This window comes from Oreochromis niloticus, linkage group LG14, assembly GCF_001858045.2.
Source record: "Oreochromis niloticus isolate F11D_XX linkage group LG14, O_niloticus_UMD_NMBU, whole genome shotgun sequence".
In the NCBI taxonomy this organism is placed as follows: Eukaryota; Metazoa; Chordata; class Actinopteri; order Cichliformes; family Cichlidae; genus Oreochromis; species Oreochromis niloticus.
In genome coordinates this window covers 31,208,136-31,231,480 of record NC_031979.2, presented here as the reverse complement: position 1 = coordinate 31,231,480, position 23,345 = coordinate 31,208,136, and the positions used below count along the sequence as shown (strand labels likewise).

Below are 23,345 nucleotides of genomic sequence, written 5' to 3'. Positions count from 1 at the left end.
ACTGAAGATGTTAAAGCCATTCAAAAGAGGAAGACCACAGAGAAGATTTATGGATGCAATAAAGGATGACATGTAGAGTGTTGGTGTGACAGAAGAGGATGCTAGGAATAGGATGAGATGGAGGAAGAAGGAAGATGATTTGCTGTGGAGACCCAAAAGGGAGCAGCCGAAAGAAGACGATGAAGAAGAAGGCAAAGGATGAAGCCACACAATTTTGGTTCAAATTCAATTCAGTTCACTTCCATTATATTTATTCACCACAACAGCTGCCTCAATGCGCTTAAAATCCAGATAATTCTCTTTAAAACTGCAAAATAAGAAATTGGCCTTGATTGAGGTCACTGCATTTTCTCCTGCTTCGTATTACAGCACCTCTCATTTATTTTTAGGGCCCTTTTATATGAAATGAAGCAGAGCACAAAAAAGCAAACCTTGTTTAAAGAAATCCATCATGTCAACATTTCTCTGGTGTCATGTCGTAGGAGCAGCAAGAATTTAACATTTAATCTGATTATTTTGCATCCCACCACAACATTTGGCAGCTAATGGCAGCTATTATTTATAAAACAAATATTTATTTTATTTTGACTGGAATGTGGATTTTTTGTTTTTTAAAAGCATCTATTAACAACAAGCTGCCACATCTGCACTTTCACTGCTTCCTTCCTCAGTGTTTTCAACGCCCAGGGTTCTTCAAACTATGGGAATGCTACTTAAAGAGGTATAATCCCGTCTTCTTCAAAAACAGAGAAGAAATAACATTTTTTTCAACATCAGCAATAAAACATTGTTTCGTTTGTTTCTGTTTGCTTACTATAATTTGCCAGAAGATTAAATTTATGCCTAGTCTGGCTAATACTGCAGTTCCACAAAGTAACCAGGAGGGGTCACATACCTAAAATAAGTGATTGCTACATATACTAGCCTGATACCTAGTGGCCAGACACCCTGATAACCAGAGCCCTTGAGAATTTGGGGGTCACGTGGGTCATGTAGCCTTAAATTGGTTCCCGCAAGTACAATCATTTGTATCATTTGCAACAGGAAATGCTTTTTAAAAATCTATTATTAATATTCAAATGCTATAAAGCAGCAGTATGCAAATCATTTAACACTAGTGTAAATGCCGTAAAGAAATATGAATTATACAACTATGATCTGCCCATATTATTGAAAACATTTTTAGAGGCTTTCCTGCCACAGTTTGTGTCTCCTCCGGGATTTGAAGGGATGTTTTACTACTTAGGGTATAAATCACGTCACACTGCACTAAGGACGTTTTCTTTTATAGATAGACATGACTGGAGGTCGGAATTACTTTTAAGTAGAGGTGGGCGGACTGATCCAAATATCAATAGTATCAATACAAACACTAGTATTGGTATCAGATCGATACAAGCACGATTGGATCGATACTTTGCTTTTATCCTTCAAGTTCAGTATGTAGCCTACTGAACTGTGTTAATTTTTTCTTTGGAAAAATAAACCTCAAACATGCATTATGAAAAATGTCCGAACCTTTTGTGGTCTTTAGAGACAGAAAAATTTACATTCCAGGTCTCCAAAAACTCAGTTTCAAAACACATGAAAAGCTGAAAGGTGTGTTCTGTTGTGTTAACTAATTATTGTGGAAAGTAAAAATCACAGTGGTATAGTGGTGATTAAAATTTGTGCAGAATTTGCAAATTGAGAATTCATCTCATAAATCATGGTACACTACTCTCCCCCCATTAGCTGCCTGAATAACCAATACTGGCCCTGTATTTACTTGGTATTGGATCATACCAAATGTTGTAGCACTACTGTGAATGAGGGAAAGTGTGAATGTTGAATGTTGTTGTTGAAACGTCTAGGCAAGTATATACACATGTTAAATGACAAGATATACATGTTCAAATAGCTCAATTAACACACGACTTCAGGTTTTTATTTCTATAGATTCTATAGAGATTTCTTCACAATTGAAACAATAAGAAAAAGTAGTCTGAAGTCTTGTAATCGTTATGAAGCCATAATTTTAAATACAATAACACATTAAGTTTTGTACAAAGTATCAATATCGTCGACACCACCTTGAATTTTACTTGGTATGGGATCGGAAAGGAAATTACTGGTATCGCACATCACTGGGCTCTTTATGTGTTCTGTGCCCTCTAGGGGTCACATTGCGAATTTACAAGCATAAATTAACGAAGCTAGCATCAGCATAAAAAAAAACCCATTTTCCTGCAGATATTTTCAAACAAAAACAATTAGAAATTGTCTCTTGCAATTCTATAGCGGGAATATATAGGTGATGTAAGCATTTTGGTCATTAGTGTTTGGAGTTTACTTTTCTTTAGACATCATTAGCATAAACTAGCTTCCCCCGCGTTGGATCTTCTTGTCTTTTTTTCAGCCACGCGTAAGGAAACGGTGGGAGTTTGCTAGTTGTGATAATGTTTTATCATTTTCCACTGAGGTAGGACAACAGAATTCAAACACTGCATTGCCATCTTATGAACTACCAGACCTTTTTATGAGGGGCCGTACAAGCCAAAATTCATTCTTTCACTCTCACACACATACATTCTTCTTTCACACACATATATTTTCACTCTCACATACATATATTTTCACTCTCACACACATATATTTTCACTCTCACATACATATATTTTCACTCTCACACACATATATTTTCACTCTCACATACATATATTTTCACTCTCACACACATACATTCTTCTTTCACACACATATATATTTTCACTCTCACATACATATATTTTCACTCTCACATACATACATTTTCATTTATGCATTCCTACATTTTGCTCTCATTTACATGCATTCAATATGCATTTAATCTCACAAATAATATATGTATGTAAGAAGAGAATGCATACATGTCAGAAGAAAATATATGTATGCAAGAGAATAATGTATGTGAATGAAAGAGTATAGTGGAAACGGAAGGAGTTTAATGGAAACGGAAGGCTGGGTGTCTGTACCGCTGTGATTGGCTGAGAAGCACGCGCGGGTCACTTTCAAGTGTCTGACAGTATGGAGGGGGGAGAAGAAACTCGAGTTCTTCAGCAAGCTATCGGGGTTTTAAGAAATATTTTATCATCTCCTGAAACGGTCACATCGTTGTCCTCGTCACTTGATCGAGATGGGACGGGCTCAACTTTTTTTTTTACGTGCGCTCAAATTTTTTTTACGTGCGCTCAGAATAGTGGGACAAAAATAAGGCCATAGGTAACAGGCATCTCCGAAAATGTTAGAGCACTTATGGAAATATGTGATGTCTTGATGAATCAAGCAGATATTTGAAGTTTACACAGCACCATTCTCGCATGAAAATATCTTAAAAGTTTATTTTGTGACCTATGGCGTTATTTTTGTGCCACAAAACCAGCCAATCACAGACTTGGATGCAAAAATATCTGATTGGCTGTTCTGGTCTCCAATCAGCTCGAAATGACGAAATGCAATATCTCAGAATCCATTTCGTCCAAAACTCAAACGAGGCAGTGGCAGAGAAGCACAGAGTGGCGGAGTTTGAAATATTACTCTTTCTGGGTTACTGTGGCGTTATTTTTGTGCCACTATTCGTAAAAAAAAAAGTTGAGCCCGTCCCATCTCGATCAAGTGACGAGGACAACGATGTGACCGTTTCAGGAGATGATAAAATATTTCTTAACACCCCGATAGCTTGCTGAAGAACTCGAGTTTCTTCTCCCCCCTCCATGCTGTCAGACACTTGAAAGTGACCCGCGCGTGCTTCTCAGCCAATCACAGCGGTAGAGACACCCAGCCTTCCGTTTCCATTAAACTCCTTCCGTTTCCACTATACTCTTTCATTCACATACATATATTTTCTTCTGACATGTATGCATTCTCTGCTTACATACATATATTATTTGTGAGATTAAATGCATATTGAATGCATGTAAATGAGAGCAAAATGTAGGAATGCATAAATGAAAATGTATGTATGTGAGAGTGAAAATATATGTATGTGAGAGTGAAAATATATGTATGTGAGAGTGAAAATATATATGTGTGTGAAAGAAGAATGTATGTGTGTGAGAGTGAAAATGTATGTATGTGAGAGTGAAAATATATGTGTGTGAGAGAAGAATGTATGTGTGTGAGAGTGAAAGAATGAATTTTGGCTTGTACGGCCCCTCATACCTTTTAATGGACCTGCTTGCTAACCAGAATAGGTGCTCCACTCTGCCTTACCTGTTCTCCAGGTAAGAAAGCTGCTCCTTTAGTTTTCTGCATATTTTTTTCCTTGACAGAGTACAGTATGTGTCGCTTATGGAGATGGAGAGTGGCTTTGGTCTGTGCCAGCCTGTCGTACTTGTTTGGCAGCAGTTACAAGCAGACAGTACGATGTTATATCTTTTGTCAGTTGTCTGTTTGATTAGTATTAAAGGCTAATTGTCAATGGATTGCTGTGTTGCATATCTAAATACTTGCAACTAAACTTGGCAATTCGTTATAACGTATAGTGAAGTTTCAGTGTCAATCAGTAATTCCCAAAGTTTTGTACCCAAAGTGATTTGCAAAAATATTTTTAATTTCACGTGTGATATTTTAGTTGTTTTAAATTAGATCTTTTAAAAAGTCAAAACATATTTGCAATTTATAAAATGTAAATAACTGTAAACTTTATAATTTATAGTTTGATTTTACATTTCTGTTAAATATTTAAAAAAAGAAAAGAAAAAAGAAACACCTAACAAAGCCATGGTATTTTAAATAATTACACCATATTCTGCATTTTCTGCTCTGTTTTGATCCTGGACTTGTTTTATATCTTGTCATAAAGGACTAAAATAGCTTTCAGGTGTTTGAAATAAAGCTGTTAATGATACTAACAAAAATATATAATAGTGGAATGATCCGAGTTGTGATAAAAAGTTTGGGTGGGCCACAGAAGATTTCGGATTTTTGAAGTGGGCCATGATGCTTTTGGAGGCAAGTTTTAGGCACAGATAGTAGAATTTTCCATGAGGTTAAAGTATAGGACAACTGCATATATATGATGGTATATATGATGGTATATTTTATAGCTTTCACTTGGGTAATGCTATCCATTTTCAGAAAATGTTTAAAAATGAAGAAAATGCTTGTCTCAGTTTCCCACCTGTAACGATTAATGGAAAACTGAGCAAAAAGAGGATGAATTAAAATCTGTTTTATTTACATTAATAGAAAATGATGAAAAGCAGATAATCAGAATATAAAAATCCTTAAAGATGAGAAGCATAAACAGTTGCTGAAATACATTTTCATCCACTATATAATTAGTCACTGAAGTCTTTGCAGCCTTTAAGTCTTAAAGCTTGAATCTGTTTAAATTTATATGGTTTTCACCTAAAGCTGTAAAATAACCCAACCTACAGAAAACATACCAAAAATCAGAACTTCAGCATCATTTAAAAGCAACAATGAATCACATTTAACAACAAAAACAACAAATCAGGACACTGAGCAGTATGCACCACTGACACTTAAAGTGCACTCTTAATGGTGAATACTGCATTTTTTCTTAAGTGGCAGCTGCTTGTTAGAGCTGGTAAACTTTATACATTTGAATGTGATACATAGGAAGTGTACTTAAGTATTAAACTGCCAGATTTAAACGGAACATGGAAATTGTGTGGCTCTGTGGTGCACAAGGAAAAAGCAGTGAAGTTAAAATTAATACAAATACATTCTGTTTTAAACAAGACTGTTTTTTTTATTTTCATCATTTCCAGCTTTAGCATTTAAAAGGACTAGGGCCCTGAATTGAAGGTTTAAGCACCTTGCATTTTCAGACCTTAGTGACACAACTTGTAGCCAGTATTTCAGACAGGTTTTTTTGTAGCAGTCCTTCAGCTCATGTTTGGGGGATTTTTCCCCATTCTTATTGTTCAAAGGCTTTCAATCTCAAGAGTGCTTGCATGTACTGCTATTTTGTGGTATCCATATGTTTTTGATAACACTGCAGAGTCCATGGCAAAATCTTCATCTTGTTAATTTTCAGGTGTGTTTAGGATCTTGGTGTTGAACCTAGTCTTGTATTATTTACACAGATTTAGCTGCTGTTTAATTGAATCCAGTCTTCTGCCTCAAAGTTAAGCTTTCCCTTTTCCACTGGCTGCAAGACGAGCACAAAGCATCATCAATCCATCCCTGTGCTCACCAGCTGGAGATGTATTGTTTTCATGAAACCATTGTTCTTTTTTTTTCCTCCAAGCACATTTTGTTTTGTTGTGGCCAAAAACAGTTTATGTAAATGGATCGTGTGGACTGACGGAGTTTAGCTTAAAGACAGAAGGTTTACTGTAATGTGAGGACATGATGGCTCTTGAGGGTCATATTTGTGCAGGTGTTGCTGCACAGAAGGTGCCCCAACTATGGTTTAACCAGTGAACCAGCTACAAGTAGTTGAGTTTTGCACAGACTCTGCTGGAGATTCATTTATATGATGAATGCATGTCGTACCTTGGAGACCTGGTTGTTGTAGGTGCTGCTAAACAGAAGGCCAGTGTAGAACTTTGAATTTCTGAGCACAACCACGTTATTGGTTCTGCACCCTGATTTTAAATAATGTAGCATGCATTATTGCCACCCTGTTTGTTGATGTAGACATTGACACTGTCCTCTGTTTGGTTCACAGGCTTAGCGTTCTGCTTTTGTCCAATTTAAAACTGGAATAATCCCAAGAAAGTCATTCTGTATTATTTTTCACAACAAGCATGGAGGTGATGAGTTGCACTATATGAACAGCAATGAATATATCAACAAATGCTGTTTGTTGATGGACTGATGGTGGCACTTTTGCCCAAACCCAACACTGTCCCCCCAGACTATATATTTCTTAAGGGCATTTTCCATCACCTTCAGTCTTTATTTACCTTTCAAGCAATCATGGAAGAGATCAATTGGAAAGTTTTCTGGTGCTTTAAATCTCAAATCTTCTGTTCCTATTAATGAAGAGAATGGTACCTGAAAATGCTCGGTTCTAGCTTCTTTTAGTCTTTTCTTACATGGTGGGAAAATTATTTGAACTCACAGAGTGCTAGAAAACTGCTTAGTGGAGCTCATGGTTACTGATTATTAGGATCTGAGGATTCAGAATAATCAGAAATACATTTGTGTCACATGGTAATTGTTAAGAAGCCATAGCCCTAACATCTCAAGGTCTTAATCTTTTGTAAAGTAGCACAAAATGAAAATGCTACAAATAAAACGGCTGTCTTTCTGAAACTCCCAAAAAGAAAGCTTTATCTTTAACTTGATGTCATTTGAAGGTCTGATCATCTTCTCCTCTCATAACTACTCACAGTAACAGGACCATGACATATTCTAGCACAGCTAGCCAGGCTAAAAGAGCGTACATCGCAGTTGCATTGAAAACTCTTGATTTAGAATCATCATAACTACTCGTGCATTATCCTCACTTCTTAGTTCTGTCTTATATTTGCTTCTTCCTGTTTATTTAGGATTGATTTTGTCTCACCATCTGTTGGGACTGACTTCTGTTTCCAGGAGCACAAGCCTCAAAAAGCATATTATGTCTTTTCTTTGTAGTTGTCTCTCTAAAAGTTTTAGTGCATGTGCAGGGCACATTGACATCTATAAATAGCTTCAAGAAGGTAATTTAACAGGGTTGCTAAGGCAAAGACTTGCAGGAGCTGTAGTTCCTATTTCAACAAAAATGGATCATAATCAGCGTATTAAAGTTTGGGCTTTGTCTTTGTTTTTAGCAGCCGAGTGTAGAGTGCAGTTGCCACTTTATACGTATGACGAACAGTTGCAATATGTTGTATCATTTATTCCCATCTTAACTTACCAGTTGCGTCCTCGTAGACCACAGTGACCGTCTTCCACTTGTAGAATTGCACTATGTCCAACACAGCTCTGCTTATAGAGGCATATTCAGGATAGAGGTTAATGTAGAAGCTGTCTTTGTTGTCCACTGATGGGTGTTTCCAGCGTGTCTGGATGTGAGGGACTTCCAGGGCATTACAGATAGACTGGACCGCGCTGACCGATGAGCTGTGAGAGGGTCCAAAAACAGCACCGACGCCCAGCGCCAACTGGTCACAGGCTGAAGTAATCAAACAGAAAGTGGGAAGAAAAGAAAATCTCAACAAAAATCTCTTACTGATTCTCAAGTGGGGTTTCAAAATTAAATGACAAGATCTTTACCTCTTCTTGAAGCCTCAAAACTGTCGAATAAGTTTATTCTCTGGATGTCATAGGTCAGCGTGGTGTTTGGCATTAAGGTCCGGTTCCTGTTTATGTTAGTTACGGCAAATTTAAAGGCCAGTTCTTCAACACTAATGGGCTCATTTTCAAGAGTCTCAAAGATGCCCCCTGCAAGGAGAAAAAAGTGGAAGGAGTTTGACCCAGCTCAGATCAAAGCAGAAAAGTTATCGATCAGTTGGCTTCTCTCGGTATAGATATTCACACAGTGTCTTTTTAAAGATTGAAGGTTACCACAGCTGAATTGTAATAGTTGCATAATACGGCCCCGTTTCCTTTGTACTTCTGTCACATAATGCTGCTAAGGGACCCAGTTGAAATGACAGGATTTAATATTATTCAAATTAAAAGTTGAACTCTCCTGGCTTCAGCCTGTTACAGAGCCTGAATTTCACAAGCTGTCACAATAGCTTTTATGAAAGCTTTGCCATTTGTTCAGTTCATTTTCGCATAAAGGATAACAGATTAAACATTTAGCACGTTAACATATTATCAGGGGAAACATTTCAGCCATCCCTTATTCTCTTATGCATTTACACATTTTTCAATTAGGGAAAAAAAACATTCCAAATCAAAAGACAGTCATACTTATTAATCTTGTTTTGCAGTTTTGTCTCCTTTGCAACTTACTGCTACTGGAAACAGTCATCATACCTAACATATCAAGCCACCAGCTTGTGATTTACAGATCATTTATTCAAGCCAAAAAATGTGATGTGACTTACTGTGAAAGGGGTAAAGGTGCCAAAGCACCCGTGCTCTGAAAAGCTAAACTTTATCACTTGTTTTAGAGTCTATAAATTTCTTTACTTCAAGTAACATGACTTTAATTATCATCCTTTTGCATCTGTGTTTAACTACTTGAAGATGCAGTAATGAAGATGTTTCCTCTGAGTTTCCCTGCATCTGTGGTTTTGTAAGTACTGTGAAATGCTTTTCTGGTGCTAGATATTTTTTTGACAACTTTGGGCTAATTAAGTACAAGTACAAGCCATTTTATTGTCCTGTGCACGTGTCAGTAACCACAGTGGGTTTGTGCTGTACAGTGAAATTAGGTTCCTTTCACACAGCAGTTATAGAAATATTTAATATGATACATACCATAAAATGAGAAGTATAATAAGATCAAATAAAGAAATAAGGAACAGAATTAAGCTCGGGTTTTACTCTAAATTGCAAAGTCACTCTAAAAATGGCAGCACCAGGATAACATACAAGGCCACAAAGCTAACCTCTGTGAGGTCACTGTACATGGAAAGCTTCATCATTGTCTCTGCATGAAACACTTTAACAGAAGGAATATTCCCAGAAGCTAACTGTAGTTGAAGTAAACATAACACTGTTTATGTGTAAAACATCTATATCATAAGACTAAACATGTTTCAATTACTATTCATTTAGTATTAGTAAATGTCCCTCATAGTCAAGAGGACAATTTTTAGAGGAAAATTAGGCTTATCGGGCATTTTGTAAATTCTTTTCTAGTTTTTAACATTACATTTACAACTTCGTAACAATATTTAGGAGCCCAAGGTAACAAAAAACAAACTGATTTTACAAGCATGAAAAAGGGGGAGAAGTTATTTAAAATGTATTAGTAGTTAGTATTTATCAAACCTGACTGTTTTGAATTCAGGAATATGATATTCAAAATACTATAAAGATACACTTAGCGCAGAAGTTCTCATTTAATCAATTATTTAAGTTATTCATTTCAATTAATAGGCTTTTTGAAAGGCACCACGTCTCTGTACAGTCTGACTTGTTCTTATGAAGCACTGGTCATCACCTTTAAGATGAGATTTAAAAGTGGCTTTAAAGGTAAATTCAGTCACTTTTAGCCACAGTAGGTGTTTGTGCCAGTGCCACAGATGACGACGAGGAGGAGGGGGTTATTTCAGAGTTGAGAAGATCTTACTGAAAAACATCCAAGTCTTAATCCATCCTGCTGCTCCAGAAAGATGGCGGGTCTAGCATGCCACAGCTGGCAATAAAGACATATATGACTCCAGCCAGGCACATGCACAGTCTTTTACATTTGTTACATAAAACGCAGCTTAAAAACTATTGGGATTAAAGCCAGAAAAAATACTGGATCGTCGCTACCTGCGTGCAGACAGACGCGTGTGAGAGTCAGTGTGCTTATCCCTGCCGAAAACTCCCCTGCTCATTCGATTCACTGAAGCCTTTCAAATGTAAATAATTTAACATCTGGGCCTTCAGTGATAGGATTTCTCATCTAATATATTCAGGGTTAAATGTTTGTTCCTATTGCATTGCACTTCACAAGTGTCAACAGACTCTGGTCCAGTGCTGAATGCTGTGGGTAAGCAAGTTGCTTTCAACTTTGACATATTTTTAACTAACAAAACAAAGACTACAATAATGCATTTTTGAAAGCTCTGTTTTTTTCAAATATGTTAATCAGCCATTATACTAACAATGATCACAAATTATAGATCCCATTTAGATGGTGCAAGTGTTTGCACATGACCCCGCTTCAACACTGAGGCTACAGATGGCAATAGGTCACTGCACTCTCAAACAGTCTTTGAAGAATTGCCTGTGAAATTGTGACTGATTTGGAAGTAGAAAAGGCCTTTAAAAAGCTCCCCCTGAGACCTTGATTGTGAATGACCTTTTTCTTTGGTGTTGCATAGCCTCAAACCCCAAACTGAGAGAGCCTTGTCTGGACTCCCTGGTCACTAAAAGCATGCTTGAAAGTGCCAATCCTAATTATGGTTACCAAGCCTCAGTGAGCAGCTGCTGGGACCTGTTAAAGTCCTTAATTCACTCCACTGAAATATAAAATTCTCAGCCACAGATACGTCAGTCAGTTTATAAATTTGAAGAGGAAGTAGATTCTATTTCACTGTCTTTGGTGCCCCTTTTCCTTATAAGGTCCTTTTTTTAAGGTAATAGAATAGGAAATCCACACGAGTACTGACCAGCTGGATCCTGAGGTTTGTTTGCTTAAAGTGCAGAGGCTGCAGCAAATGTCACAGGCTTTATTAAGGATTCAGCAGCATCACAACATCATCGTCATCATCCTCAATGATGGAGATTTTTTTTCATTCTTTAACAAGGCTGTGAAAATGGATCATCCCATTTGTGAGAGAGTTAAAAATAGCTGCTGCTCTTAAGATTTGCTGATTTATATGATTTGCAGTTGACTTCTAATTTTATACATAATCACTTTTTCCATTCACATCTAAGAGCTCAAAATGTAATGACATGTTCTTTATGCATTTCCACCTAACAAAGGTCTTTTTAAGACTTAAGACTCAAAGACTATGAAAATGAAAAAGCTTCACTGATATGTTAAAAGCTGACAAATAAAACAAACCTATTAGCAGCTCGACTAGTATTTGATAAATAGCATTTTTTTAAATGAGCTGTAGGAATGAAATCTTTATTGCCAACACAATAAAAATATATATATGAATAAATATCTATTTTATTATGCTTGTGCGCATTAATTTCCAATTTGAAGCTTGGGGGCAGTGAAATAAAACTGCTTAACCTTCCCTTCATTTCACCTTGAAATAATGCCTTAAAATTTGTTTAAAGAATAACAAATTACTTAATTTCATGAGAAAAACCTAATTTGAGGAAGGCTAGTGACTGCCAGTGGTCAGTATCATTAGATAACTACTGAAAAATACAAACTACCACCAGCTTCTCTAAGGTGGTTTCACTCTGCAGGATAATCCTCATCTTTCTCTTAGCTAGCTATTCGCACAAATATGCTAAGGTTCCAGTAACACAGGCCTAGAGACTAGTCTGCGATCCTCTGGGAACCATGAGTCACCAGGGAAAAATATGTATTCCCCAACCAGTTGGAAAGTGGTTGCTGGCTGTCAAGGTGAAATTGGTCACAAAGAGGTGGCAGGGCTGCACTGAAAAACCTACTTCTGATTCTTTTGGCAGATGGCCCTAGCCATAGTTTGTAAGGAAGATGCTAACTGCTCACCATGAAGTAGTAATTCAGTGAAAAAGGCGCACTGTTTGCCTTCAAAGCAAAAGGACTAAGCGATAAGTAGGTAAACTTTAAACTAAATTAAACTCCATTTCTGGTTTGTGTTGCACTTTTTACCACCACGAAGAGTAGTTGGCAAGCAATGCGTCTCCAAGCAAGGTGACATCTTGCATCAAAACAATGGGTGACAACGACAATCTAATGGAGACAAAAGCACTGACTGGTGTTCACATAGTGACAGCCAGCAAGCTCTACCACCCACTCGTCAACCCATCAGAGAAAACACATTCTAGCCACTCTCTCATAGGCCCGTGTGACTGAGGCCTTAAGGTCGGCTGTAGTTACCCGTTATCATTCCCCAAACCACCATCAACCATCCTGACAACTGAAGTGAAGAGCAGATCTCTGTTTACTTTTTTTTTTTTTTTTTTAAATTAGCTAAAGTATATATTTGATTGAAAATTCAGTCCAGCCTTTTTAATTAAGATCTCACAAACACTCTGTGTATATCACCAGAAAATAATTGAAGTTTGCTTCGTCCAAGGCTCTAACAGCTGGTGTCAAGTGAAGATTCAGTGCTTCTTTTGTCTTTTTAGGAAGACATTATTAAAGTTGTACATATAGTCGAGGAATCGTCTGAAAGATGTGGAAATCAGAAAAGCTTTGAATGCTTGTCAGTGCAATAGACAATGACGCATCTGTTCCTTTGTTTGGTGGAAAATCTTTACCACAGCCTCAGATCAAAACAAAGCATCAAATTGGAGTCCAGCTGATATAGAAACTGATGTTTGAGTTTGTGTTTTATAAAAACATGTACCCTTTAACACACAGCAACAGTGATATACATATTTTCCATTAACTACTAATTGTATATTAAAATGGTTAAAGATCAGGATCTTTTTGCTTTTGCAGCAGACATATACAAGCCTTTAGACGATGCTGTGTGTTTGTTTGGCTCAGTGTATCTTTATAGTATTTTGAATATCTACATTTCATAACTCCAGTCATGACAGTCAGTTCTCAAATATAATATTGATAAATTAGAAGACAAATAACTGTTTGTTTGCAGATGACACATGAATCAGTGCTCAGATGTGCTCAGATGAACAGATGAAGGGACGAGAATGTAGGCGCTGCAAAGAATAATTTATACTTTTATAATTACAAGTTTGAATCGAGATGAGATTAAAAGTCAGAGCAGAAATCACTAGAAAATTTTCCTTCTGAAATTGTGAAGGGACACTTGTGAGTCATGAGAGTTAAAAAAAAGAAAAAAGAAACAACCTATGAATAGTTACCATTAATTTGTGTATGATATAATTTTCAGGATCACTGAGCTTCCGTCTCATCCTTAATAGGCCAGACAATGGTTTGGGGTAATGCATGCTAGGAGGTCACAAAAACAAAAGATTCTGCTTATGCTGCAGGCAGAAACCCTTAGGCGGATCCTTTTTATAGGCTTCCTCACTTCAGTGCAGACAGCAAGAAAAATAACAGGTTCAGGTTCTGGCAACAGGATTGACTTGATTTTAATCCAGAAAACTGCTGACATTGAGACAGTGTCCTTCAAATAATTATTTTAATCCATTTTTTGTATTTTGTTTTGTGACCGTGCAATAATCACATGAAGGAGAGTCTTTTAGGGCAGAGGAACACAATGACGTAGTGTTGTGCTTTCTTCCTTCTCCCCATCCTGGGCCAGTTCCCAAAGAGACCTCCCGCCCCCACCCCAACAACACCACCAGCACCACTCCAACCTGGAGCTATGCCAGACTGTGAATGAATGAGAAGGTCCTCACAGCCTACTATGTTTGTTTGATGTAGAGCACTGAGGTTTCTCTGTTTATGTGAAAGATGCTTGGGATTCACTAGGAAAACATTCAAAATGAATAAAAATATATGTAATCTTCTTAATACAGCTAGAGTAATACTCTGGTGCCACATTTCTTATCACATGGACTGAACTATAAATACACAAATGAAATATAATGTATCAGAAAGTAATAATTAAGTATGCAAGCAAGAGGAGAAAAAGAAATTTAACAAAAGGGAAAGTAAACAGAAGGCCCAGCTACAAGCTGTTAATTCTGTGTTGAATCTGTGCTCTCCCCAGTGATGAGATTTGGTCACTGCCTAAGTACCATATTTGGGGAAGAGACTTAATGCATAAAGAAGATTAGAGTTAGTTGTTTAAGGGCTTGGAGCACAAGATTTACCATTATTACCAACCCCAGTGAAAAAAGTGGGAGCCAGTCACAATCTGATGCAGACGCTAGCCAAGACGGAGAAATGTTAATTGAGCCAAGCCACGCACCATATGGGAGGGATTATGATGTGTGTGGGTCATGAAGAGAATGACAAAGATTAGGTGGCCTTTGAGAGTGATAGATGATTGAGAGAGATTAACAATATAGAGCACAGATCGGGACTGTTGAAACCAGGAAGTCACACCGGCTTCTTAGCCTTTTAAAGTTATGCAACGCCACATTTATTATATTCTTTTAAAAATTTGAATATATATTCAAATTCAAAGTTGCTGCAGGCATTAAGTAAAACGACGAGTCCTTAGGGCTAAATTTTAAAAGCCATTTTTGTGATGCAATCTTCTAACCCATGTGAATAACCAATGGGAGAAGAGCAAAGAGCCCGAAAGTATTAATTTGCAGCAAACACCGGCTCATTGTTCCAAAGTTACATCAGAGATCAAAGGGGGGATACTGAAGCAAGAGCTCTGTTTGTTTAATTACAGGCACAGAGGGAAATTGAAATTACTCTTCTTGTCAACCCTCAAAGGCTTAACAGACAGCTTTGGACTCAGATCCACATTCACAGATGTCACTGGCCATCAGTGCACACAAAGCTTAAAAAACCTTTGAGTATGAAAGGATAGGGAGAAGCCAAATATATATATAAAAAAAAAAGTTTTGCTGAACCTGCCCACTCTTTATTCTTTAGTGATGTATCAGTTTCACAATGCTGTGTGCCAAGGAGAACATTATGCCAACAGTACATGCTTTCAGATATAGCAGTAGGCCAACTTAATCACCCGTCTCTCCTTCTGTTCTTTGCTGTCAACATGGAAGGAACAGAGAGAGAAAGAGAGACTTGGCTATTGGTCATCCAAAGTGGATTAACATAATTTTGATAAAAATGCACTTTTTTCATTTGAATAACCTACAGCTCTGTCTGCAGTCCCCTCCCTTGGAGTAAGGAAAAAAAATACAGTAATAAAAATTATAAGGTTATTGCACAAACATCACAGCAGATGAATAAAGTTGAATATGTCTTTTTTTTGACAATCCTTTGTACTATGTGCATGCTAGGCAACTTAGTGGACGATAGTTACGTGATGGCAAGACGCAACAACAACTGCACATTCAAAATTTGCACCTAAAAACAACATATATGATGTGCCTCGATCGCGTTTGGCTCTATGGTATTTAACAGTAACTTGTGGTCGAGGGTACCAGGATTCAAAAGTGATTCAACTACAGGAACTGAGATATACATTTGCAATGAACAGACATCATTTCACGAATCTTGGCTGTAATTGAATTTGCCTTCTTTGTTCTTTTAAAAGAAATGAAACAACATGCTGCACTAGCACTGAGAGAGATTAAAAATGCCTTGCATTACGAGAAACCACAAAACTGTATTTATACATTTTATTCATTCATTTAATTATTTAGATGCCATTCTATAGGGAAAATGCATTTTAACAATTCCAATCAAATTTTTCAAGGCTCTAGCTTGAAATCCTTGATACATAATATTTTTTACCCCAGTGGGAAATGAGTTGCAACCCAGACTGCATAATAACTGGGTCAGCTATGGAAAAAGCTGACGAGTGCAGTGGCAGCCAATATGTTAACAGTTTATTATATAAATATTTATGACATGGACACTTTTACCACTTACCAATTCTCAGGACTTGCTGCGAAGTGAGCCAAAACTCTGCCATAAAGTACAGCAGCGAAAATAACAGTCCCTTCCTTTTCACCATGGTCATTCCTCCAGAGCTGAATTTAACATTTATGGCAAATTTATTTTTCTTTTTTCCCCTCAGTAATTCATGCTGATAACCTGCCAGTCCTTGTATCCGTAACGAAAATAAACTGGCATCCGACCCATATCCATCCCTCACACATTGTGGTGAGAAAAAGAAACAACACAACCACACACTCCACTTGAAGTTGTCACTGATCAAAAGATTTGATCAGATTTTTCCATTCTAGGATCCTTTGTATGGCTGTAAGGTTTTGTTTCCCATATTCACTGTCCAGATAGCCTTCTTATCATGTTTTTCCCGGTGCACACTTGAATTGTAGGCTGCAACTGAGGAGGAGGACCGCACTGGGCTCCTGTTGTCAAGTAAGCAGCAATGGGAAACAGCTTCTGCTTACAAATTTCACAATAAAAGATCAAATGGAAATCAAATTGGAACAATACAGAAGATGAACAACATGATTTAATTTAATTTAACAAAGAATAGAAATCAATAATGTAACACATACATACATACATTTTTAACCCAATAAAATACATAGCCATGAATGTCCCTCGTTTTTATACTGAGCAAAGTGTGTTTTTATTTTCCCGAGGCTTTAATCGCATAAATGTGTTGATAACTCATTTGGCATCCTCTGTTTAAAACACCCTTTATTTCGGTGCTTTAATTCTGAAATCAAGTTCGCCTCGTTTCCGCTGTCGCTCGCTGTGCCATCGGCTCACTCGACACAGTTGAAGATCCTTCCCATTGAGGGCACAGCCAAGCCGCTGATCCGCAAACATGGATACGTCCTGAAGATTAACTTCAAATCTGGCAACGTTCGACCTCGACAAGATCTCTGCTTTGGTACACCGAGGAATGATTAAATCTTTGGTCCAGTCCTGATGGAAACGCAAATCTAATCTCCATACTGGTCATTGACGCTCCCTTGAAGATTAACTACCTCAAACCGTTCAACTGCCACGGTCTTGTAGTTAAATAAAATGTGTTCAGGTTACCTTGATACTCTTTGCTTTATTCGTTGAAGAAGAGTGGCTTGAGATTTGAAGTGGCCATTCTGAACCAAGAATGTCTGATGGGTTTCTTGAGATTAGTGTAATTACTATATTTTTGATTATCAGGAAATTGGCTAAATTAGAGAGTGATATGTAAGCTGTTTTTTCCCCACTCACAAAGTAAAAGCACAATATCCTCAACTGTAAAGTACTCTTTAAAATGCATTTTCTAGTAAGTAAAATGTCATGAATTTATCACAGTGTCAAAATAGTTAACCTACATCCAACAGCATACATATATGCTATGTTATGGACATATTTTAACATGAGACTTCCAAAACTGATGATAAAAAAAACCCTTGTTGTGGCTGAACATGTGAATGGAGAACAAAAAGATAATGTTGCTTGACCATGGTTAGTTTTTGCTTTGCTTGAAGCTTAATCCTGGTTTTCTTTCTTTCTTTTTTTTCCAATTTATTCCTATATTATGATATTTAGCTTCATAATATGTGTCTATTCTTTATCTGGAGCTCGCCAACTTAAAAAACTGCACTGGAAAGATCTCTGCTGTCATCTAGTGTTGATATAATGTCAGTATCGAGAATTTGTTTATCAGATTTGCATTGTGAGGAGATTTTAGTTGCCAGCATATATTTACTTTATACGAGCAGTGCGTGATGTAATTAATGTTGTATATACAGTACACAGTTTAACACATTTATTAGTCCACCACCTAATGCAAGGTTTATGCCAAAGCTGCCCTAAGTTAATAGTACTGGTGATTAACAAAATAATTTCTTATGTTTCTGTAATGGCTAATCCACCACTGTGTGGAAGGTTTTCAATTAAGATCATATTTTTAAAACTAAAATGTAACTATTTTTGTTATCACTAAATTTTAAAATTCACTGATTTACAAAAAACTAAATAATAATAATAAAGCACATAGTTTTTTTTATTAGGATGTTTAGGAATGCAAATTATTTGCTTGCTTGTTTTAGTGGTTGACTGTTATGCTCGATTAATTTCTGATTTCTCAAATAAGTCCACTGTGCGGTTCACAAATTTGTGTGAACCGCACTTGTCTTTAGTTTCAAACAATCTTTTGATACATATCTAAAATATTTAAAAATATATAATATACATTGCTAAAAATGTCAAATTCATTTTTAGCAACTTTAATTTCTCATTGTTTTAGATTTTAATGTGGTTGGAGTTTTTAGTTAAGTAGTTTAGTTTAGTAAAGCTTTAAAACAAGAAATTTGATCATTACTTTTCTAAGAACATTTGCTTCTTCTTTTTTTCTTTTACCATAAAATATGTCTTCCATAATCAAACATGATCAAAATGCAGAAAGAAGAATTCAACGGGCTTCTGGGACCTCACAGAACATATATCCTTAATCTAACCTCACTGCCATCTCTGGAAAAAAAAGGTTTTCCCTCTGAGAAATATAAACAGTTCATGCACACCTGCAGAGTTAAATGTTGTATTAAAAAAAACACCTGCCAGCTACTTACATTTGTAAATTAAAATGTGGTTTTAATGATTATTGCTAATAGAAATTACAGGCAAGCGATAATAATAACAAGTTATTTATATATCTGGCTGGTGGAAAAGACATCATGATAGCAAAACACACACTGAGACATCGTGATAACGATAACAATTCTAGAGGCTTTTGAACAAATGGCTGCAAAAGGTTGCAAAACATTAGGCTATAACTTTCCATCCTGGTGATTTCTACAGAGGTTAAACGGTTAACAAAGGTTCATCTTTGTGTATACTAATAACAATGGTTGTGTCCCATTTGATAAAAGCAGACATTTTTTCCACAATGCAAAATATTTAAAACAGTTATTAACAGTACAAAAACTTTAAACACACCATTCAGTATATGCATTAGGATTATACCTTTTCCCACAACTCAGTTGTGGATTTTTCCTTATATGTATACACCTCCTCTCATCTCACTGTAAGGCACTGATTCAGTTCTTGATTCTTTATATGTTATGAAAATAAGAGTCTGTGGAACTGGATGGAAGCTGGACTGGTAGGACGTGGTGGGAACATAAGTGAGTGAATATGGTGTGGTGTTCTGACTCATGTATGAGGAGTTCCCTGGAGCATACAAGTTTCCACTGTGGTTAGAGCTCTGCACTGAGGGGTAATGAGACTTACTGCCTTGATATAACAGTGATGCATTTTCCTGATGAGTCGGATTATAGACAACAGGTGGGTTTACTACTGTTGGATTATTTGTCCTTACTGGAATGACAGTTTGCAGTGGCATTGCAGCATTTTGTCCAACAGAACCAGTCGATCGAAGGCTGGAAAGAGTGGAGAGGGGATGATAATTCATCAGAGCTGGCCTATTGGGCATTGGCTTATAACTGAGTAAGTTTGGTGGCTGGTACACATCAAACGAGCCTTTGCCTTTGGGCAAACGGCGGCAGACAAACAACAAGGATGAGGCGAAAAGCACAGCACCTGTCACCCATCCAATGTAAAGAGCCTCTCCTAGCTCTCTTCTCTGGGCATCAATCAGCAAAGGATTGTAAAAATCTGTAATGATAACATGACCTGTCCACGACACAGGGATAAAGACACAGATGCACGCCATGAACTGCATAACCCCTGCAACCATCAATATAATGGTCTTAGCCCAATCATTACCCCGAATACAGGACACACATCGCATTCCTGCCAGAGCCACAAGAAGCCCTACTGCTGACAAGGCCACAGCAGAGCACATCAGACCCCTGGCAGCCTGTAATTCAGGGGGCAGATACAGCAGGGAGTCATAAACCTTACATTGCATCCTGATGTTGGCTTGTCTGTAGCAGTTCATCCATAAGCCTTCCCAGCGGGTTTCCATCACAATTATGTTTTCTCCGATGAACGCGGTCACCTTCCACATGGGCAACCCCGTGGTAGCCGATGCACCGATCAAGCCAACCAAGCCCACGCACATTGCAGCTAGCTCTGAAGCACCTTGAATCATTGTTCAGTTGTGGTTAAATCCAGAATTAGAATGGCTCTCATCCATAACATTTGCTTGCTGTACGAGACAGTTTGTTATGGGTGAGATGCCCTGCACTCACCTGGTTGGTTTAGAGGGATGAGGGTAGGAGGAGGTCTGCTTATTTTGTGTTTATGTTTCTCAGGTGATAGGGGTCAGTCGTTACTGTCTCCAACAGTGTACATACAAAACAAGACAACACCAACTATTTTTTTTAAATTTTAATTATTTGCCATGTTTTCTTACTCTTTATATGTGGTACAAATTAGAAGCAAACATTAATATGTGGTACAGTTTAGTACAGAGCATGTAGTTCTTATATTGTCCACAGGGGAGCAGAGATGACCTTTAGGATAGTGAAATGAGGGGGATCTCACATAACACAGGCCAAATACAGTTTGTTCTGTCTCTTACAGTTTAAATGTCTAAGTTTAAATTATGTACAGAACTTGTCAACATGTATTCATCATGGCTTCAGAAATTATTGCGTGAAACCTCAAGCGACAATAAACACTACATTGTCCTTACGTCACAAATATTTGCGTTACCCAACAGCAGTGAAATTACTGTTTTATTTTGAAGTTCAAGTTGTATAGTTTACATTTGAACTTACTAAAACTGAAAATAAGCAACCTGTTCGATTAAGAAGTCGTATTCTATTGAACAGAGACAGAAATGTTTAACACAGTCTGCTTTGTTTTCTATTCAAAGTGACTTGCAAATTTGGAACATATGATCATGCCGTTGTCGCTCTGCTTTTTTTTGTAACTATCTGGCTATGCTGCCACACCTTAAACAAGTATCCTTAATCCAGTATCTTGTTTTTGTGTAACTATTTCCTCTTTACCCAGCCAACTTAAACAGATTCAGGATTTTTTTGGTTAAGCAAACACCATAAACGTCCTAGTTTTGGAGGTATTTTAGATGGATGGCATTTACTTTCCAGTGAAATCCTGGTAATGAAAAAATGAAAACTGTTTCTTCTTTTCATTTCACACATGAAGCGTTATGTGTTTGTTGGTCTTTTCTAGTACTACTTCTACACCTGCCATCATTTAGTTATTACTTTTGATTTGAATACTAGTTGAAACTGATTAGTAATGATTAACTTTTCTTTTTTAGCAGCACAGCTCAGACACAGCTCATGTTTAAAGTTTAGTCATTTCAAAAAATATTTCTTAAGCTTTAAATGTAGTTACAACTACTCTTGTTTTTCAGAGATGACATGTCCCATTAACAAAGTGCATGTTTTAGAGTAAGTCAACTTTTTAATAATTTTCAGTGGTTAAAGATTGAATTAAATTGTTATATACAGCATAAATGTACACAATTTTTAAGCATTTGTATAAAATATAAGGCTGTTAGTATAAAATTTAATTAATACACATAATGTAGTAGAAATGGTGTATTGGTTCACACACATTTTCTCTTAAACCTGAAATGCATAGTTTCCGATCAATTAAAAAAACAAAAATAAAAATAAGTGTTCACAGAAACGCGACCCCACTGTGTGCACTGTGTACAGAGGGATATCTGGACTGGTAACTGTAGATAGACGATGGGTATCTTGATAGCATTGGCTGAGATCGTGGTTGGGGGGGAAGCGTCATCAGTTGTTGAGGTTGTAGAGGCTGTAGTGGCTGTTGAGGGTAGACCGAATAGTCTGAGGCCTTGGAGTATAGGTACCTCTCTGAATCTTTGTCATCCGACTGTATATTACAGCAAATAAAAATGCATCCTCCAGCAAACAAGAAAGCCGAAGTTACCCAGCCAATGTAGAGAGCTGCTCCAAGCTCTCTCCGCTGGGCATCGATCAGCAAGGGGTTGTAGAAGTTAGTGATGATGACGTGACCCGTCCAGGAGACGGGGATGAGGACACAGAAGCAACCCAATATGATCATGCTACCAGCAATGATGAGAACCAGCCGCTTAGCTCGATCATTGTTTTGGATGCATGATGTGCACTGCATGCCTATCAGACTGATCAGCACACCAAGACCACTCAGTGCCAGAGAGCAGCACATCAGCCCCCTTGCCGCCTGCAGGTCAGGAGTCAGGGCCAGGAGAGAGTCGTACACTTTACACTGCATCCTGAAGCTTGCCTGTTGGTAGCAATTCATCCACAAGCCCTCAAACAGAGTCTCAAACACAATGATATTGTCTCCAATGAAAGCTGTGACGCGCCACATAGGCATTCCTGTAGTTGCTGCTGCCCCGATCAGCCCGATTAGGGATACTAAAAGACCCACAATCTCCAGTGCTGAGTTTGCCATCCTGTTCTTCACTTACTCATCCGAGCTCAGAAGTGCAATAGTGTGCGGACAAAGTGTGACTGCTGTAGGAAGCAGTAGGTTTTCTCTGTGGAGTGGCTTTGCATCCCGATGGAGGAGGAGCAGGTTCATGTTCACCTGTACACCCTCCTCCCTGTGGACATAACACCAGAATGGGAGGTAGTGGGAATTGTGACATGTTGCTAGGAAACTGAATCCCTTGGGCCTTTAATTCTTTGTACAGCAACCCAGTAGCTGCTCTCAGCTCCCCGTTTGTTTACTCAGAAGTCTCAGTTTACATTCTCGGACTTCGCCTTAAAAGAAGACAAAACGATGAGGTGTTTCTTAACAATGGGGGCATGTTTAGAATCGTCAAATGTATCACTGGTAAACATACTCTGTTAATGTATTACCAGTTATAGTTACAGATCAAAAATCAGTTCTGATTCACTTCCTGTTTATTACTTAATCTTTATTTTTAATTGTTTACTGCTATTGTGGAGGGCCTCATGGTCCATGGGCATGTAGGGGAACTGGAGACGCAAAATAACACCAATGGACAAAACTCTTTGTCCCCCATTTTTGTAACGCACACTGTTAAAGACAGGAGCGCACAGCAGACAAGACAAACAGTGAGTCAGGGGAAGTCTGCCTCTGTGTGTGTGTATGAAAGATATAAGAGATGTGCAGTTTTAACAGAATATGAGAAGTAGTAGAACGGCGGGAAAAAAAAGAACAAAGTATGGCAAATTATGATAAATATTCAACATTTTTTTTGTACATTTGATAAGTACATTTTAGAAGTACCGTGAAAAGG

General features: G+C 37.5%; 3 protein-coding genes and 1 long non-coding RNA gene across 8 annotated transcripts in view; 1 reads left to right on the top strand and 3 right to left on the bottom strand.

Annotated features, from left to right (window-relative positions):
• The window catches only part of LOC100705871 (glutamate receptor ionotropic, kainate 1), a 30,532-nt gene extending 13,123 nt beyond the window's left edge, over window positions 1-17,409 (bottom strand). The window contains exons 1-3 of one of the 2 annotated variants that reach the window (XM_003450143.5): window positions 16,151-17,409; window positions 8,197-8,364; window positions 7,838-8,095 (exon numbers count right to left, since the gene is read on the bottom strand). In XM_003450143.5, coding sequence (XP_003450191.2) covers window positions 7,838-8,095; window positions 8,197-8,364; window positions 16,151-16,241 — 517 coding nt within the window. In that variant the 5' untranslated portion in view covers window positions 16,242-17,409. The remainder of the gene's footprint in view (window positions 1-7,837; window positions 8,096-8,196; window positions 8,365-16,150) is intronic. The other variant, XM_005455036.4, reaches the window with a different exon arrangement.
• Window positions 2,178-14,087, top strand: LOC106098589 (uncharacterized). 4 transcript variants are annotated; one of them, XR_001224873.3, is made up of 4 exons: window positions 2,178-2,461; window positions 4,212-4,241; window positions 9,121-9,169; window positions 13,935-14,087. It is a non-coding gene; the product is annotated as an uncharacterized LOC106098589 (long non-coding RNA). The 4 variants fall into 4 exon arrangements; XR_001224872.3 differs by having other exon boundaries at window positions 4,207-4,241; XR_003213813.1 differs by having other exon boundaries at window positions 4,207-4,241; window positions 13,863-14,087.
• Window positions 17,410-18,684: 1,275 nt separating the features above from the next.
• LOC112842139 (claudin-8-like) lies at window positions 18,685-20,270 on the bottom strand. The gene has a single exon (XM_025898201.1). It carries the CDS (start codon window positions 20,238-20,240, stop codon window positions 19,182-19,184), a length of 1,059 nt encoding a protein of 352 aa, XP_025753986.1. The 5' UTR covers window positions 20,241-20,270; the 3' UTR covers window positions 18,685-19,181.
• Window positions 20,271-20,466: 196 nt separating this feature from the next.
• On the bottom strand, window positions 20,467-22,681 carry cldn8.1 (claudin 8.1). The gene has a single exon (XM_005455035.4). It carries the CDS (start codon window positions 22,529-22,531, stop codon window positions 21,746-21,748), a length of 786 nt encoding a protein of 261 aa, XP_005455092.1. The 5' UTR covers window positions 22,532-22,681; the 3' UTR covers window positions 20,467-21,745.
• Window positions 22,682-23,345: the final 664 nt, after the last annotated feature.

Bases quoted from the DNA above. Each gene is read 5' to 3' on its own strand.
- cldn8.1 (XM_005455035.4), bottom strand. From the start codon at position 22,531: ATGGCAAACTCAGCACTGGAGATTGTGGGTCTTTTAGTATCCCTAATC.
- LOC112842139 (XM_025898201.1), bottom strand. From the start codon at position 20,240: ATGATTCAAGGTGCTTCAGAGCTAGCTGCAATGTGCGTGGGCTTGGTT.